The sequence below is a fragment of the Sebastes fasciatus genome, chromosome 11, assembly GCF_043250625.1.
Source record: "Sebastes fasciatus isolate fSebFas1 chromosome 11, fSebFas1.pri, whole genome shotgun sequence".
NCBI classification, from domain to species: Eukaryota; Metazoa; Chordata; class Actinopteri; order Perciformes; family Sebastidae; genus Sebastes; species Sebastes fasciatus.
The window spans coordinates 34,156,206-34,173,234 of record NC_133805.1 but is presented as its reverse complement, the minus strand read 5'-3'; the positions used below and the strand labels follow the sequence as shown (position 1 = coordinate 34,173,234).

The 17,029-nt window shown below is 39.9% G+C and overlaps 2 protein-coding genes across 3 annotated transcripts in view; both read right to left on the bottom strand.

Annotated features, from left to right (window-relative positions):
* Positions 1 to 6,376, bottom strand: part of LOC141777774 (enhancer of polycomb homolog 1-like) — a 45,761-nt gene extending 39,385 nt beyond the window's left edge. Inside the window, exon 1 of one of the 2 annotated variants that reach the window (XM_074652329.1) lies at positions 6,015 to 6,376. The gene's annotated coding sequence lies outside the window, so the exon portion shown is untranslated. The remainder of the gene's footprint in view (positions 1 to 6,014) is intronic. The other variant, XM_074652328.1, reaches the window with a different exon arrangement.
* A 1,912-nt stretch (positions 6,377 to 8,288) lies between these two features.
* LOC141777776 (integrin beta-1-like) overlaps positions 8,289 to 17,029 on the bottom strand; it is a 37,847-nt gene continuing 29,106 nt past the window's right edge. Inside the window, exons 14-16 of the mRNA XM_074652331.1 lie at positions 15,360 to 15,592; positions 14,595 to 14,761; positions 8,289 to 9,624 (exon numbers count right to left, since the gene is read on the bottom strand). Of these exons, the coding sequence (XP_074508432.1) occupies positions 9,559 to 9,624; positions 14,595 to 14,761; positions 15,360 to 15,592 (466 nt within the window). The 3' untranslated portion in view covers positions 8,289 to 9,558. The remainder of the gene's footprint in view (positions 9,625 to 14,594; positions 14,762 to 15,359; positions 15,593 to 17,029) is intronic.

Genomic DNA, 17,029 nt, shown 5'->3' with positions numbered 1-17,029 from the left:
TTCTCTAATATCTGGAGGGAGATCAGTCCACTTTTTTTTTTTGCTGTAACTGAAAAAGCAGTTTGAGTAAAGTAAATGTTGTGGATGAATGTTTTATATTTCCCGTCTCTCCTCGTTGATGATCCTGTTTGTCGGACTTCTTTATGAGCTGTCAGAATAAATAGTTTAAACCTGCAGTATCTTATAAAGTAAACAAGCAGAACATAAACAACAAAATCAAAGTTGTATTTTTTGATAATATTATAATAGTGGTACAAGTTAGTTTTTTTGTCCTGTGCTTCAAGAGCTGGTTTGAAGGCTTAAGCCTCGTCTAGCATACTGCTAAATACATCACTTTAACTGTCACATACTGCATACTGTGTTCCTGAGTAGTATGCAGTATGTACTGTATACTGCATACTGCGCTCCTCAGTAGTATGCAGTATGCGGTTTCGAATACAGCCCTAGCCTGTGATTGGAGACTTTGGCCAATCACACGTCATTCCAGAGAGAGAGAGAGAGAGCGTTCCTATTGGCTGTCATCCGGTCATGCAAGTGGTGCTTGGTATTTCCTCAAGAGATCTCAACATGGTTGCTGGGTCACAAACTTTCTCATTTTACAGCTAAACAGTACACTACAAGATGTTTCTGAAAACATTTGAGGAGAGAAATAGGCATTACAGTAACAGAATATTTATTCATATTTGATAAGCGCTGCCTAGTTCGCGATTGATTGACTCGTGGCTCTCATAGACGGAAGCTGGTCGGCTCTGACTGGTTGTTTTCCTTCGGTCTGTGGAATCCTGCAGATGCCGTTATGAGCACCGGAGGACACAGGGGCACGTTTTTTTTTTTCAGATGACCTGCTTCATGTATATACTACTATCAGTAGTGATCGTTTTATAAAAATAACTTTTAAAAAAAAATAATATTTGCTCCAATTGTGCCTACTTCAGCTTTAAAGGAGACATATCGTTAATAACTCACTTTTTCAGTGCTTGTGTACATACAGTACATTTGGGTATCTGGAGTGTCTACCAACTCGCAAACTGTGAAATAAGACAACCCAGTCAGTTTTTTTGTGGGCTGCCTGAATCAGAAAACATGTGATTCAACAAGCCATTCACATTTGGCTCCCCTTCCTATGTCACATGCAGGCTCATTAGTAGAGATGAACCGATTGCAATTTTCTTGGTCGAGTTTTTCTAAGAAGTCTGACCTGCCAATTCAGATTTTCTTTATAAGAACTATAAGTGACAGCAAGGCTCCAGACTAAATTTTTTCACAACCGCACCAGAAACCGCCTCAACAAATAATTTCAACTGTCCCGAAGTCAGTGTAAACCGTCAAAAACTCCATGTTATCCTTTTACTTTGATATTGTCATCTATTGTGGTTATTTGCATAAGAGCATACATTTCAAATGATGAAAATAAATTATTTTATTTTTATTTAAATATTTGCTTTGATTAAAAAAAAAATCTTGGCATCAGTAGTTCTAATTATATATTATAAGCTGCTTGGAGCTCATGTTAGGAAGTTAAACAGGTCATATTTCTCTCTCTATTATCTATTTTATATTGTTGTGAAAAACATCTCCTTCAAACAACTGTATTTATTCAAGTTGCTATATAGTTGCAAATAATACATTTGAACACACAATAATAGTATTATAATTTACCATCGCCCAATAGACGTTTTACTGAGTTGAACGCATCGTAATGTAACTCAAGTGAACCTCTGTTAACGTTAGCGCCGTGCTGTCGGCAGACGAGCCGGTCACAGTGATCACTCTGAGCAGCATCGTGGGAATTAATTACAATATAATAAGAGTCTGATTAGGTCAGTTGTTCCAGATGTTTTTAAGGTTGTTCCTCCACGGATTATTTTACAGTTGTGACAACTTCTTCACTCACACTGAAGAACTTCCACACCGACGTCAGTCCCAGCTGTACTTTGTGTTTAATTCTAAACAGTAAATGTTAGCATGCGAACACACTGAACTAGAACAGTGAACATGGTAACCATTAAATGTGCTGCACTTCAGCACGTTAGCATTGACATTGTGAGCATGTTAAGCTGGGCCTACACTGTAGGATTTTAGGAATGTTGTTGTGTACTTCCTGCTCCTACTATACGAGTAGATCGTTTATGATGAAAAGCCAAAGCTCACGATTTATGTGTTCACACTGTACGGTCTGATTGTCAGCCACCACCTGAGAGCTCACACTGTACGTGTAAAACAGAAGAAAAAAAACACGGCCCGTTGGCTTCTGGCTGTTGACAGTTGTCAATAAAGATTTGTTTGAAAGCTCCGAGGTAGGTAAAGTTTGTTTGCTAGCAGAGGTCTGTACAGGTCACAATGCTGTAGTGTATAATCAGCCTTTTTACTGTTATAATATATTTTATTTACTACTGTGTGGAAGGCAAAGGCCTCTGCAAAAACATGCAAGCACATGTTCTCTGTGCCCTGTGTGAACTACAATGGACCTCTGTCTCTCCGTTTTTTTTTATGTGAAACCAACTGGATGTGTCTCTGATGGTTCAAGGTTAGGGAGTGAAAGAATAGAGAAGGTGATGTCAGAAAGTGTGTAAAAAGAGCATGTAGGATGCCAGGGTTAGGTTTCTCCGACTATGCAGACTTGGTGCCTCATCTCTCGAATAAACAAACAAGGAACTCAAGAAAACGGTGTCTTCATTTGCTTAAAAATACTACAATGCTAACAAGGCAGAAATGTGCTGCCTTGACCATCTGTGCCATCTTTTCTGCTGAAATGTCTAAAAAAACAAAGAGGCAGCAGCGTAACATTATATGGACTCGCAGGTGGCGAGGAAAACGTGGACATTATGGCTTGTCCATTTAGCAGAGAGAATTTGAGGTAAGTTAGCTACGTTTTACTATATCTATTGTAGCCTCATTGTTATCTTGATCGCTACGCTCGGATTACTGTAAAAGGAGGGGGAGAAAAGGCGCTGACGTTGGGGAATCTTCTCGTGGCTCTGCTTCAACTGTGTGAGAGTCTGTAGACGGACGACCAAAACTTCTGACATGTCCGAAATTCTTCTGACTCTCCAACTGCCTGTCGGGAGGAGTTAATCGGTCCTCATCAGCCCCCGTACACTCGCTGCACGGAAAACAACGCCCGACGAAGCTGAAATTCGGTATGACTCTAAAATGAGTCGTGCGGCTCAAAATTCAGGCCAGAAATGGGCTAAAAATCGTACAGTGTATGCCCAGCTTTAGCAGGCCAACGTTAACGTTTGGCTAAAGTCCTGGTGTGGCTGTAGACTCTTATTTCTTATGTTCAGTTTCCACTGGATCAAAAATATGTGCGATGTAAAAGGGACGAACCCGACGCTGGACCTGAATGCCACTAGAGGTCTCTGTATTCTAAAAGTTAAACCCTGCCGACATACATTTCCTAACAATTCAACTGCTACCCACCCCCAAAGGAACCTGTCCAGATGTGCACTTATCATCCATCAGGAAGGATTTCTGTTATGCAAAGCAGCACTGTGATCATGAGCCCTGAGGCAAATGAAACCCCAGGAGAAGAATATTAACTAGCTGTTTTCATTTAGGACAAAACTATTGACATTTATTGATATTTTTGTATCGACATATTGATTCCTCAAAATGTCTCAGCCTAGTCCTACTTGTGATACATCATCAATACGGAGTCAGCAATATTACAATATTGCACTCTTACAATATTGAGATGCATACTTATTTAAAAGGAACAGTGTGTAGCAATTATGGGGATCTATTGGCAGAAATGGAATACAATATTCATAACTGTTTTCTTTAGTGTATAATCACCTGAAACAGCTGTTTGTATCTACATAGGGAGCGGATCCTCTTCACGCAGTCCACCATGTTGCTCCGCCATGTTTCTACAGCAGCCCAGAACAGAAACCAAACACTGACTCCAGAGAGACCCTTTCACGTTTTTACGTTACCTGAAGGCCACCAGAGTTCTCTGACACGCTTGTGAAACGGTAACGTGAGCCACAGAGTGCAAAACCGTGGTCCCGCGAGCCGCCGTCTGACTTCCGTTGCTCCTAAAGTAGTGGTATTATGGTGAGGAAGGCCCCTGAGCGAGGTGAACGGCCTTACCACGGTTTTGCACTGGAAAGGGAGGAGTGAGCGGAGGGGTACTCAGTTGGTTGCAACCACACCACTAGTCAGACAGTTGGGCCCATTGCCATGAGGTATTGCTGTTTGAAATTTGGATGAAAGAACATATGTGCATGTTCCTGTGTGTTAAAGACACTAAGACTCAACAACACGTCTGCTAAATTCTGTATAATCGGAACCATGATATAATATAGTAGTCACTACAATATTGATGCCTGCTTTCTGAAAATGTATCTTCCCATTTAGAAGTTTGTTACACTGATATTAAGCTGTATTGTAGATGAATGCCTTGAAACACTCTTAAATTTGCAGATAATTACCAGCCTAGCTATTAAAGGCACAGTGAGCAGGATTTGGTGGCATCTAGTGGTGTGGTTGCAGATTGCAACCAACTGAGTACACCTCCGCTCACTCCTCCCTTTCCAAGGGTAACGTGAGCCACTGAGTGCAAAACCGTGGTAACGCTGTTCACCTCGCTCAGAGGCCGTCCTTACCATAACGTCTCACAAGCGTGTCAGAGAACTACGGTGGCCTTCAGGTAACGTAAAAACGTGAAAGGCTATCTCTAAAGCCAGTGTTTTTTGTTTGTCCGTTCTGGGCTACTGTAGAATCATGGCGGAGCAACATGGCAGATTCCGTGAAGAGGACCCTATGTTGATATAAAAGGCTCATTGTAAGCCAACGAACACACAACGGTTCTTAGTTTCAGGTGATTATACATGAAAACATAGTTATATGAATATTATATTCCATTTCTGGTAATAGATCCCCCTAATTGTTACACACTGTTCCTTTAATAATAATTTTTAAAAAAGCCAAGCATTGGAGTCAGAGCCTCGGTGGCCTATCCGATGATTATGCAAAAATGACGAGAGCAAGGGTGAAATAATTCAGTCTTCCAAATGAATACTTGTGACCTTGCCATCTAAGCTTCTTAAAGCTTAGTAAAGCATGTAAACACACCAATAGACTGTCTCAAGCTCGCAAACAGTGCTTTCATACCTAACATACTTTGGAGCCTACATGTGGGTGGGGTTTGACCCACAATACCCAGAGAGAGTTTACACAATCACACAAAACCCTTTTTAGTGTAGTTTTCTGATTTACAGCTTGACGTGGTTGACCTGATGTAGTGAACTCTACACATTTGGTATTATGTATTTATTATTTATGAACTAAATCCACTGCTAGACACCATGAGGCAGCTCTGTCTCTGGCTGATCTTCCAAACTTCATCTTTCAATAACGGGAGGTTTCTAAAAAGTCTTCCCCACCTTTATTGAGTCCATGTAGGGAGAGGTGTGTGTTTGAGGAGGGGATCTGCTGTGGGTTACAGTAAATAATGCAGGAGGGGATATATGAGGGATTCAGACCCATGCAGGCCAGGGCCAAGCAGTTCCCTGACAGACCACAGGACCTGACTGGCACTGTTTAGCCACACACCCTTTTAAGCCTCTGATCCAACAATGTTACATTTACCAACCAAAGATGATGAAAAAAACCCTGATGTGAAATCACCATCTAAATCATGTGTGAAGCTGTCATCGACTCTTCACTGATGATGTTCTCTCTCCCTGTTAATAAGCTAGATCGGGTTTCTTTCGACATTCTGCCATTAATGCAAACAACTAGTGAACTAGATTTATGGGTTTTATACATTAAAAAAAATATACCATTTGCCTTAATCGGTCGACATCACAGCCTCCTGGCAAAGTGATGAGGAACTTGAGGTTTTTAGTGCTGAATCGCATCCAGCTGACCAGCCAGGAATCTGATTGCGTGTATGAAATCATCTGATGCCAGAAAACACACTAATTCACGATATATTTATATATAGATGGGCCTTCCTGATTCGATCATCGATTCGAGTTATAAAACATGACAAGTAAAATACTCACCAAGTCGATGCTTGAGCACACGTCGGTGGGTTTTAAAGACAGATGAGGAACATTTCTGCAAGTTAGAAAAAAAAAGAAACGCAACACGACGCAGCTAGCTAGAGAGAGAGAGACTAACAGTAACGTTAGCCTCAGCTAGTTCTTCTTCTAGTTGGTTATTATAGTAATGAAAAGCATTAACGGAGAGCCGGTGTGCTGGCAGGAAGAGCTGCTGTCCGCTTTATTATCCACCTCGTCCAACAGCGTTTCTCTGTCGATGAGAAGTCGGTGTTTTCCTGTCGATGCAAAGCAGGCTGAAACTAGAGAGCTGGACACCAAAGTGCTACTGTGTTGGGGGTTAACAACTTTGCTGTAAAACACGGCCTGTGATTGGACGGCCGCAGCCACCAATCACCTGTGGAGAGCAGCCCTAGAGCTTTGTGTGACGTCACGTTCCACAGGGTGATGGAACGCAACGTGATTGGCTGACGAGGTCACGATGATGAAGCCTGGGCTTTATCTCTTATTAGCTGATTTTTTATTTTTAGCCACTAAAGTCAGACTTTTTACATCTATCTATTGTTTTTTTTTGTTTTTTTAGCCCATACTTCAATTAAGACTCACTACTCATTTTCTTGAATTTATTTTACTATGCATTGTTGTCTCTTTATATGAAATTACATATCCATCCATTCAATTTTTTTTTATTTTTTTTCACTGATGATTATTGTTTACAACGTACAGAACCACTTAACTTGTATATAGACATTTTATTTATGTTATTGGTATTGGTGTTTTATGTTTTATATTTATACTTTTTATATTTATTTGACAGAACTAATAAATAAATAAATAAATATTAGGGCTAATAACACGTTGATGCAAATTAATTTTAACGCCACTAATTTATTTAACGCATTAACGTAACTTGTGATTTTTACGTTGGAGCGGGCTCAGTTTTAAAGCTAGTGACAATACTGGTATGATATGAGACTAGTAAATCTAAGGAATCCATCGGTACAACCATGTCATACTAGCTCGTCACAAAGGAGGTTAAATAACGCTCCAAACTTACGCTGCATTTTGGCGAGGAAAAACGGTCATTGACATTTTCAAAGGGGTCACTTGACCTCTGACCTCCAGATGTGTGAATGTAAATGGGTTCTAGTGGGTACCCACGAGTCTCCCCTTTACAGACATGCCCACTTTATGATAATAACATGCAGTTTGGGGCAAGTCATAGTCAAGTCAGCACACTGACACACTGACAGCTGTTGTTGCCTGTTGGGCTGCAGTTTGCCATGTTATGATTTGAGCATATTTTTTATGCTGAATGCAGTACCTGTGAGGGTTTCTGGACAATATCTGTCATTGTTTTGTGTTGTTAATTGATTTCCAATAATCAATATATACATACATTTACATAAAGCAGCATATTTGTCCACTCCCACATTGATAAGGGTATTAAATAATTTACAAATCAATACATTTGGTACATAGAAGGTACATTTTGAACAGATAAAAAATGTGATTAATTTGCGATTTATTGTGATTAACTATGGACAATCATACGATTAAATATTTTAATCGATTGACAGCCCTAATATTTATATATACACATCTACTTTTTCGCATGCTTGTGTACATAGTCATGTCTATTGCCTAAGTTTGTTGTCCTTGTTCTTGACGGTTATGTCTATTTCTGTGTAAGTCCATTGATATTAGCGCTGTCCTCGACCAAAGAAATTCTTAGTCAACATTCGTACGATTTTGTCGACTAATTGATTAGCTGATTTAATCGACAGATCTGTAAAATTGAGTTTCTCCACAAAGAATCACACAAAAGCACCACTTTAAATCTTGTGTTTACCAGAGATGTGCTCAGAAGTTTCTTAGAAATAAGTCATTCAGCATGAACAAAGCATAAAAAATGACTAATTGCCTAAAGAAATCTTAGTCAACTAAGATAAAAATGACTGATTAGTCGACTAAGAGGAGGCAGCCCCAGTTGAGAGCAATGAGTCATATATTCCTTGTATGTGCACACATACTTGCCAGAAATGAGCAAATAAAAATTTAATTATAACAATTTATCTGTCTGACTCATTTGCTTGCATTTGTCAGGATCATCTCCACAATGAATAGATAACTTGCTTTGTCATCAGGTTCATGCACGTTAGAACAGGCCTCCTGGTAAGAAGTGTAAGATTTGAGGCTAGCTAAGAACACACCAGTGAGTACAATAACAAATCCACAATATAGTAATTGCACAATAATATCTTAACAATATAGGGGTAAATTGTTTTCAATGTTTATTCAATAAATAATTTCAGAAATACAGAATGTGAATGTGTTGAAATTTAAAAAAAAGGCACTTAAAAACAATGGTGACAGGTGTAACCTTTTTTTCTTTACAAAAACTCTCGAGGTCTAGAAATCATTCCCTTACCACTGATCTTTAAAACTAAACGCCATTATCGTCATTCCTGTTTCTTTAAAAAAAATGTTTGATCGAGGCACCGCAAAAGAGTTGGGTGGAATTACTGACACATAGAAAAAAAGTGGGACCCTTCCCCAATTCATATCCTACAAATAAAACGGCATTTCAATAAAAGCTAATTTAGTTAGCAAATAAGGCAGGTTTGCGTGTATTTGGCATCGCTGTGAAGAATTAAGGACCTGAGTTGGCTTTAAATTAAGCGAGTAAAACCTGGAGCCAAACAGTAACACTACTGTACACCGATGTCCTTTAATCTAGAAAGGCGAGAAAATATCTTTTCTAGACAAAAGATACATTTTCAATTGATTGTTCAGATGGAGTAAGTCACTCAGAGAAGACACGCTAACGTCTTCCATCCCGTTCTGTGAATACATATATGGCTTAACACAGAAACCAAAACATACTGTACACATTTCATTGCTACCGCGCGCGGCCAACTGGCGCTACATTTGAAGAGTTTCAATCCAAAGAGACGTTTAAAAAAAAAAGAGTGACCGACACAGTCTAAATGATTACAGACACAATAAGACCTTTGCTCTGACGGCAAATCAATCGTAAGACCTTTGCTCACCTGTGTTTCACCGACATCGACTGATAGATTGCAACCCACTCAACACCGTACACAGGATTATTTGGAAAGGAACCCTTCATTTGTTGCCCATTATCAACCTCCGATTCAACCCTCAACAAAACACTGATGGCTTGATGGTTCTATAAAAAAAAAGGCACCGCTAGGCTTTCCATTACCTTGCCGGTCATGTGATGCGGAGAAACTACAGATCAGTTCAATGCATTCTCTCAAGTTCCGCAGAGGCAATAAAACAAGAAATAAAAACCCCACATTTATACAGACTGTACACATTTCAGAAGATGCATAGAAAATAAAAACAAAGTTAGTAACACAAACCGAAATAGTGGCAAAATGCATTGCTATCATTTGGTGACTACAACAAACAAACAAAACAAACAAACAAACAGTGAGAGCATTATAAAAACCCGCCCCGCCCTTCACCCCGGCCCATTCTCTTTTCCATACAGTGTTGTCACAAGGAAGGCACAGCTCCATCATTTGCCCTCGTACTTTGGATTGACGACAGTTGTTACGGCACTTTTGTAGATCGGATTCTCACCCTGTGAAACAGAGAAGAACAACACGAGTGAGTACAACAGTTTGTCAACTTAAACTTAGTAATAATGTTAACAAATTTACACACGGCACCTGTCAAAACCTTCATGTTTGTGTTGTGACAATAACACAGTTTGAATAGCAGTCAGCTCAACAGTTAAAGATTAAGTTTTACAGTATCGTAGCACACAAGAAAAGGCAGCAACGAGCGTGTGGTCAAACATGTTATGTGAACTGTGGTCCAGCTGTGAATGGTTCGAATCTGTCGGCCGCGGTTTAAGCAGTTTGAGTCAGACTGCCGCAGTCGACGGTCACTCTGTCTGTTCTAATCCTTCACTACTACAATCTGCACATAGTATTCAAATGATCTGCCCTCTGCAAGTGCACCCGCCCCCTGGGGGTGACACTGTAGTGGAATTTGTTGTTGCACAAAAGATCTGGTTAAGCTGGGGAGACACTGGACGGATTCAGCACCATTTTAGCCCCGAATTGGTCGCCCATCTTTCTTGATAGGTTTTCAAAACGAGACCTCCCCTTGAGCGGGACTCGGACACTGAAAATTAACATTGTATATATTTATTGTTATCTTAGACTTTTCATATTTGCACTTTGTTTCTGCACGCTTCCCATTTAGTATTGCAACTGCTGCCCAGCAATTTCCATCTCCCTCTGGATAAATAAAGTTTTATCTTATCTCATGAATGGTTGGATTTCCGGTTGGTCAGAAGACTTTGGCCTGCTGTCTTGCAGTTTGAGCACTTCCACGGTGAAAGGTATTTTACATGTTGCGGCTAAAAAATAAGTCTTAACTGAGACTGCTGCGATATAAAACCGAACATCTTCCAGATATCTGCAGCTCCATATTTTTCTTTTTTTCCTTCCTACTTTCTGTTCATGGTAGAATTGCACTGAGTAATGTTGCCTTTCTCTCTTTTTGTCAACAGTGAGGACACAAATTTTAATAAACTTTATTGCAATTGTGACTGGACAAAAACAACCAGGGATTCGATGTTTATGCTCGGTGTGAGCTCCATGTCGTGGCGGGTCATTTGATCCGCTCAGTGTGGTATTCAGCACAGATGTGGCAGGTTTTGGCCGTGAAGAGAGGCCGATGAAAATGTGTAGTGTGAGTTAACACAATGTACAAGATTAATAACGAATTAATCTTGTTGCAAAATGGAGGTTAAACTTATTGTTTACCCTGGTTTAATTTGAAGACTAGTTAGATTTTCCTCTAAATATTTTAAGTAATAGTAATGGTTTTATTATTTGTATATTCATCATCATGCATCTCCAAAATGTCAACTTTTAAACAGCATTTTTCAGCTCTCTGCATTCTTAGATGATCCAATTGATATTTAAATAGCTTATTTATCTGAAGAAGTAGAATCATTTTCTCAACAAATAAAAGGAACATTTAATCCTTCATTTTATCTGAAAAATTCAGATATCACCAAATTTGGAGATGCATTATTTTCACTGTACACTGACGTATACTGTATAACAGAGAGAGTAGGACCTAAATGAGAGAAAAAAAAAACTTCAAATAAAAACAGTAATTTATAAATAAATTTGTATGTTTGTTATTAACCGTTTTTCTTCTGCAAATATGGTCACTAACTTCAAGGAAAAAAGCCCAACATCACACCAACTTTAGTGACAAATTGCCACCTGTGGGTAAGCATGTTAATGTCACAACATGCAGTCACTGAACCTTTCACTTCACTGCAGCCCGACATTTAGTCAGTCAAGGTGTAAAACTGCAGACTGCACAGAGAAAGAACATGCAAGCACACAGCAGGCGATACGAACTTTGACCTAAAGAGAAGCGCCTTTACTCCCATAGCTGGGATTCTGGAACTGGTTAATGGGACTCTTGTAAATGGGGTTCCCTTGCTGACAAAGGAGAAGGAAAAGATGACAAACAGAAGAAAAAGAAATGAAGAGAAGCAGGAAACAGCAGTGTAAAAGGACAGACAAAAGTGTGAAGTATAATGCTCAACACAGAACACAAAAAGTCAGAAAGTAATCTAGTAACTAATTATTGCTGTTTTTATGTTGTATGGATTTTCCTTTTTCCACTTCTAAACACGCCAGTAATGACATGTTCTCCTGTAATCAGCTGTAATAGTGAGTTTCAGAAAATCCTTATATAAAGAGTTTTAAGCATGGAACAGAGCCAACCAGCTACGAGACGAATCGTGACCATAAAATATTTGATTTAGAGCAAAGAAATAATAATTTGAAAACGGAAAAATGGCAAAGGGTACATAATTATCTTAAGAGTGAAGGAATTACTCTTCCCATAAACCATTAGGAATGGCGACTCACCGCTTCTGGAAACTCCCCAAAAAACATTTAAACTAACCGCTATCGATCTAAAATGAAGACAGATCCACCAACCGCGTGCCTTATTTCTCATCTCAAATGTTTTCAGAAACACATTTCGGTGAACTATTTTCATAATATAAGAAAAGGTTTCCAAACGAGCCGCCATGTTGGCCTGATTTGAAATCTGGACGCAGACCAAGGAGCAGCACGTACGAGCATGTACCCTCTGTAGCCGTTCGCGGGTGCGGTACACATTTCTATGGTTTCTATGAGTTCCATCAGTCAGAGACGTCGCGGTCACACTTAAGGATTGTGGGTAGTGTAGTACTTTTCCATGACATTGGGAATAAAGCATATTTTTCTTAAATGTGCTATTGATAACATCGAAAACATTCAGCCACTAGATATTGCATTCTCCCTCCCCCCGTTCCATTGCATTTACTTCACGACAAGTCATTGCCAGACACTTATCGTCAATCTCAGCCATTTATCCGTTTTTTTTCCACACTAACTGACGACCCAGAGATACGTGATACCAACGTTGTTTTTTTGCTATTGCTCACAAGCCTCGTTAGACGTGGGAACTAAACGTTAGAGATCTTCCATTAATTCCACAACATTCATTTTGGACCCGCCTTTTTAAAAAAATGATTAATTCACAATCATCTTTTTTTCTTTTTTTTTCCAGGAAAAGCCATACTTTTATCCTGCACCTTTCTAAAGGTTCTGTGGATGTATTATTTAAATGTGTCTACATAACATTTTTATCAATAAGACCTTTACAACAAGGTTGATATCATACAGACTTGTAGCTTCTACAGGAGTAAATACCATCGTTTCACAATCTCGTAGCTCATGGTAAGTCTACCTTGGATCGTTACGACATTATGGCTAATAATCAAATCCTCGATTCAGAATATGAATGGGATTTTCACTTCTGGAACCTCACTGTTGAGCTCTATACTTGATACAAATAAGACTGGCTTACCATAAAAATAAAGCAAAAAACTTCTGAAACCATCTCTGGCAGCACAAGCTATCTCGATAAAGCAATTTTTATGAAGAGAGAATATAAACAGGAACAAACAAGTAGGCAGCTCTCGGTCTGAAAAGTGAAGCCAGTGCTGAAGTGCTTTGAACCTGCATTCTTTCTAACAGCCAGCAGGGGGCGACTCCTCTGGTTGCTAAAAGAAGTCTGATTGTATAGAAGTCTATGAGAAAATGAGCCTACTTCTCACTTGATTTATTACCTCAGTAAACATTGTAAACATGAGTTTATGGTCTCAATCACTAGTTTCAAGTCTTCTTCAATACAGCATGATGTTCATTTAGTAAATGATGGTCCCATTTAGAGTCAAGTAGACCATAAAGCAGGGGATGCTTTAGGGCGGGGCTACTATGGATGTATAAAGAGAACTAGATACAGCATTAGAGGCTCTTAGGACCTAAAGATTTAAATAAGGGCTATTCCAAGTGTTCGTACTGGGAAATTGATTCACCTCAAAAATAAAATTATCCGCTGATTTACGGACGTCTCTTTCCCAATGTAGGTCTATGGGAAAAAGTCTGTTTGGGCCCAACGGCATCAAGTGACGGACACAGAAGTTGTAGTGCCGCCGTTTTGCCGCACTCCCCAAGATTTGCTTCAAAGCCTGGCGCTCTTCCTGGGGGCTTGGTGGCTACCTTGGTGGCGCTGTCCGGTCTGGGAGTTGTCCGTGTTTTCGTCTTACAAATTTCATCCTTTCACAGTATGTTTTGAGTTCATTGAGGTTAATTATCACGTTTTTGGTCGCCTAAAAATGCCTTTTGGTTGTACTTTCCTCCACCCTCTCGTGTCACTTCTGGTTGCAAAAACCAAGATGATGACGGCCAAAATGCCGAACTCGAGGCTTCAAAACCATAAACCAATGGGTGACGTCATAGTGACTACGTCCTCGAGTTACTTTTTTTTACAGAAATTAACTTTGTAATGTATCTACTTTTGATCTAAGTAACACATTATCTTTTACAGTTCATTTCCCACAAGCACCGCCTGTGATGTACGTGTGTTCCCTCCCATCAGGCCATAAACACTGCTGCTGTGACTACCACACAGTAGTGGAGCCTTCCATCGATGGTCACCCAGCAGTCCTCCTCTTTCTCTGCTTCATTGCCTTTTAAGGTCATGCAGTTGTACCATGTGGACGGTGAGAGGCAGCACTGTCAGCAGAGGGGAAGGCCGCTCCCTCCGCCAATACAGACTAAACAAGACTGCACAGAGCTGAGGTTGATCAAGGACAGAGCTGGAGATTCACTCTGAATCTACCTTACTCTGTCTGGTGGTTTAAATCTCTTCTTTGGTTCCACAGCTTTTGGACATTTTTCTGCTGATTACTTCACATGTTTGAATACAGAACTTCCTCATATCCATAAATGCTCTGGAGAAACCTGCGACGTGGTGCTCGACTTTCTTTACGTTTGATGCTTTTCTGTACAGTTAAAGAGCTGGAAAGTCTGAAAAGTATTCTATATTCATAGGAAAGGATAACCAGTTAAAAATAATGCTAACTGGAAGGCTTCGTAGTTTGAAATGTAGCGTAAAAAGTAAAAGGTGAAGTTCCCGAGTCGACTTATGGCTCCAGGTGCTCTGGCGTGACCGACTCACCGTGTCCCACTTGGCGTTCATCTTCTCCTTCTCGAACTTGGCGAACTCGCGGCGGTCGTGGATGATCATTAGCAGCTTCCAGATGAGCAGCAGTGCGAGGCCGATCAGCACGATGCCTGCTACCACACCTGCCACGATGGGGATGATGTCGGGTCCTGCCGGGCACTCTGAAAACAGAGAAAACCAAATGAAATCTATACAGTTGCTGGTGGTCTGCAAACATTTGAAGTCCTTTCTGCAAACATTTGAAGTCCTTTCCCTTCCATGAAATAGAATGACCATATGGAAGCTAAAATGCTCTATTGGCATAACCGGTCAAAACTAAATTTGTAATGAAGGAAAAACAATGAATGCGTCACAGAGTTAACACAGACTGCAGCTTAATACCAGGAAGGGTTTAAAAGGGATCCCTCTGATGATTTTATTACTTTTTCTTTCCCCCCAGTTTGAAAACCGGCATTTATCAAAAAAGGGGCCACAAATATGTTTTAATTAGCAAAAACAGAAACACCCAGCAGTAAGGCTGGCTTTAATATTAATTAAAACAACTCATTATACTAATAAAAAACACCTCTCTATAGTGCTCGTAGTAGTCAAAAACTCCATATGGTACCTTTCACTTAAGATCTTTCAGTAGTATTACAGTGAAGATGAAAAATAACCAAACAGCATCATACTTCAACATACTGTATCAGAGAATGGTGACACGGTCTGATTTTACATTTTTGATATTCATTTATGCAAAGTGTAGCAGTCCAATCATACCCAGTGTCTCCACCACATAGACCTCCTTGGTGTCGTTCCTGATGGCGTAGGTGTAGTAGAACCAGCAGTCGTTGGCGTCTCGCTCCTTGCAGTGAGTCAGTGGGAAGCTCTGGTCGGTCGGCTGGGGCAGCTTGTCGCGATCCTTCACCTTGATCAGCTGGAAGTAGCTGCAGTCCCGCTGACACGTATCCTTCTTCTCACCGGCCTCGAACGCTCGGCACTGCACGCAGTCTCTGTGAGGACATAGACGGAGGGTTGATTCACTCTCCGAGTTGTATTCCATTCATTAGAGTCCCAGCGTACATCGGTGGGAGGAAGAGAAACCCCACATTCAGTGAAAAGTTACTAAGTGAACTACATGTCTCTGGATGATGAAGAAAACTGAGGAACTCAGAGGCAGAGATGTAGCCAAGGTTTTAGAAATACTCAGGTAATGACACCAAACATGAAGTCTATTGCATTATTTGAATTTTTCATAATATACTCCATCATATTTTATGTAATTGTTATTTCTCAATAATAAGGCATAAATGCTGTTTCAAAGAATTCACACACCGAGGAATAAAAAATGTGGCGGGGAAATACTTTTAAAATTTATTTGTTGGTCTTCTAACTTAATTAGTCTAAAACTTAGTGGGATCTGCCTATAATATACACTATCTACAGATTTTTTAAATCGATCGTAGAACATAAACTGCCCTAAGGCTGCTAAAAAAAAAAAGAAGAGAAAAGAAATTCCTAGAAAATAATACAAGGACAAGACCTCTGTGTCCCAAATAGTAGCTACAACCCTGCTTTAAAGAAACGTCTCTATTCTAAAGACTCAATCTATTCATACAAAAAAAAGAGCTAAAAAGAAGCACTGATTATGTAAAGTACATACGATGCAAGTTGCAAAACATTTACATAAACATTATATTAATACAAAGTCATCCATCTGTATTATTACCTGACAATCTCTATTAAACCTCTAAACCTAGATGTTTAATCCTAATATCTGTGATCAGGGGGAATCCTACATTTTAAATGGTGGGTCCATTGATTATTTTCCTTTCTTAGGTATTTATATCATTCTGGAGCTTCCCAGTGGTGTTGCTCATTTATTCAAATCTGAACATTCAAATTGAGGCAGACAGACTGAGAGAGAGTAATAGCAGGGAAGCTAAGCAATGTGCTGCTGTGTGGAAGCCACGTTAGTTCAGATCTGAAAGTCACACAATAACACAAACAAAACTAACCGACCGATGCTGCGGTGGACCGGCAACTCACTGTCTTGTGAGAGGTAAAATTGCTGATTTTGTGAATGAAGTCTGGTGGCTTTGAATGGAGCGATGTAACAGCTTCAGATCCCCGTCGGAAAGGGCTGTGTGACGGCGAGATAAGGTGGTGAAAATATTCTAAATATAGTGTACACCTAGTGTCCACAGCCACTTTACCTTGCCGTCAGACAGCCCTTTCTGACAAGGAACTGAAGCCGTTACATCGCTGTCTTTAAAGCCACCAGACTGCATTAGAAAAAACAGTGATTTTACCTCGCAGAACAGTATACATACAACCTCCAAAAAATCTGAACTGACCCTTTCAGTTATTTCCAAACTTCACATTATTCATAACCTTATTGATTAGCTTACTGTGGTAACCTACGTCACTGCTGTTTCCATTTGAGAAAA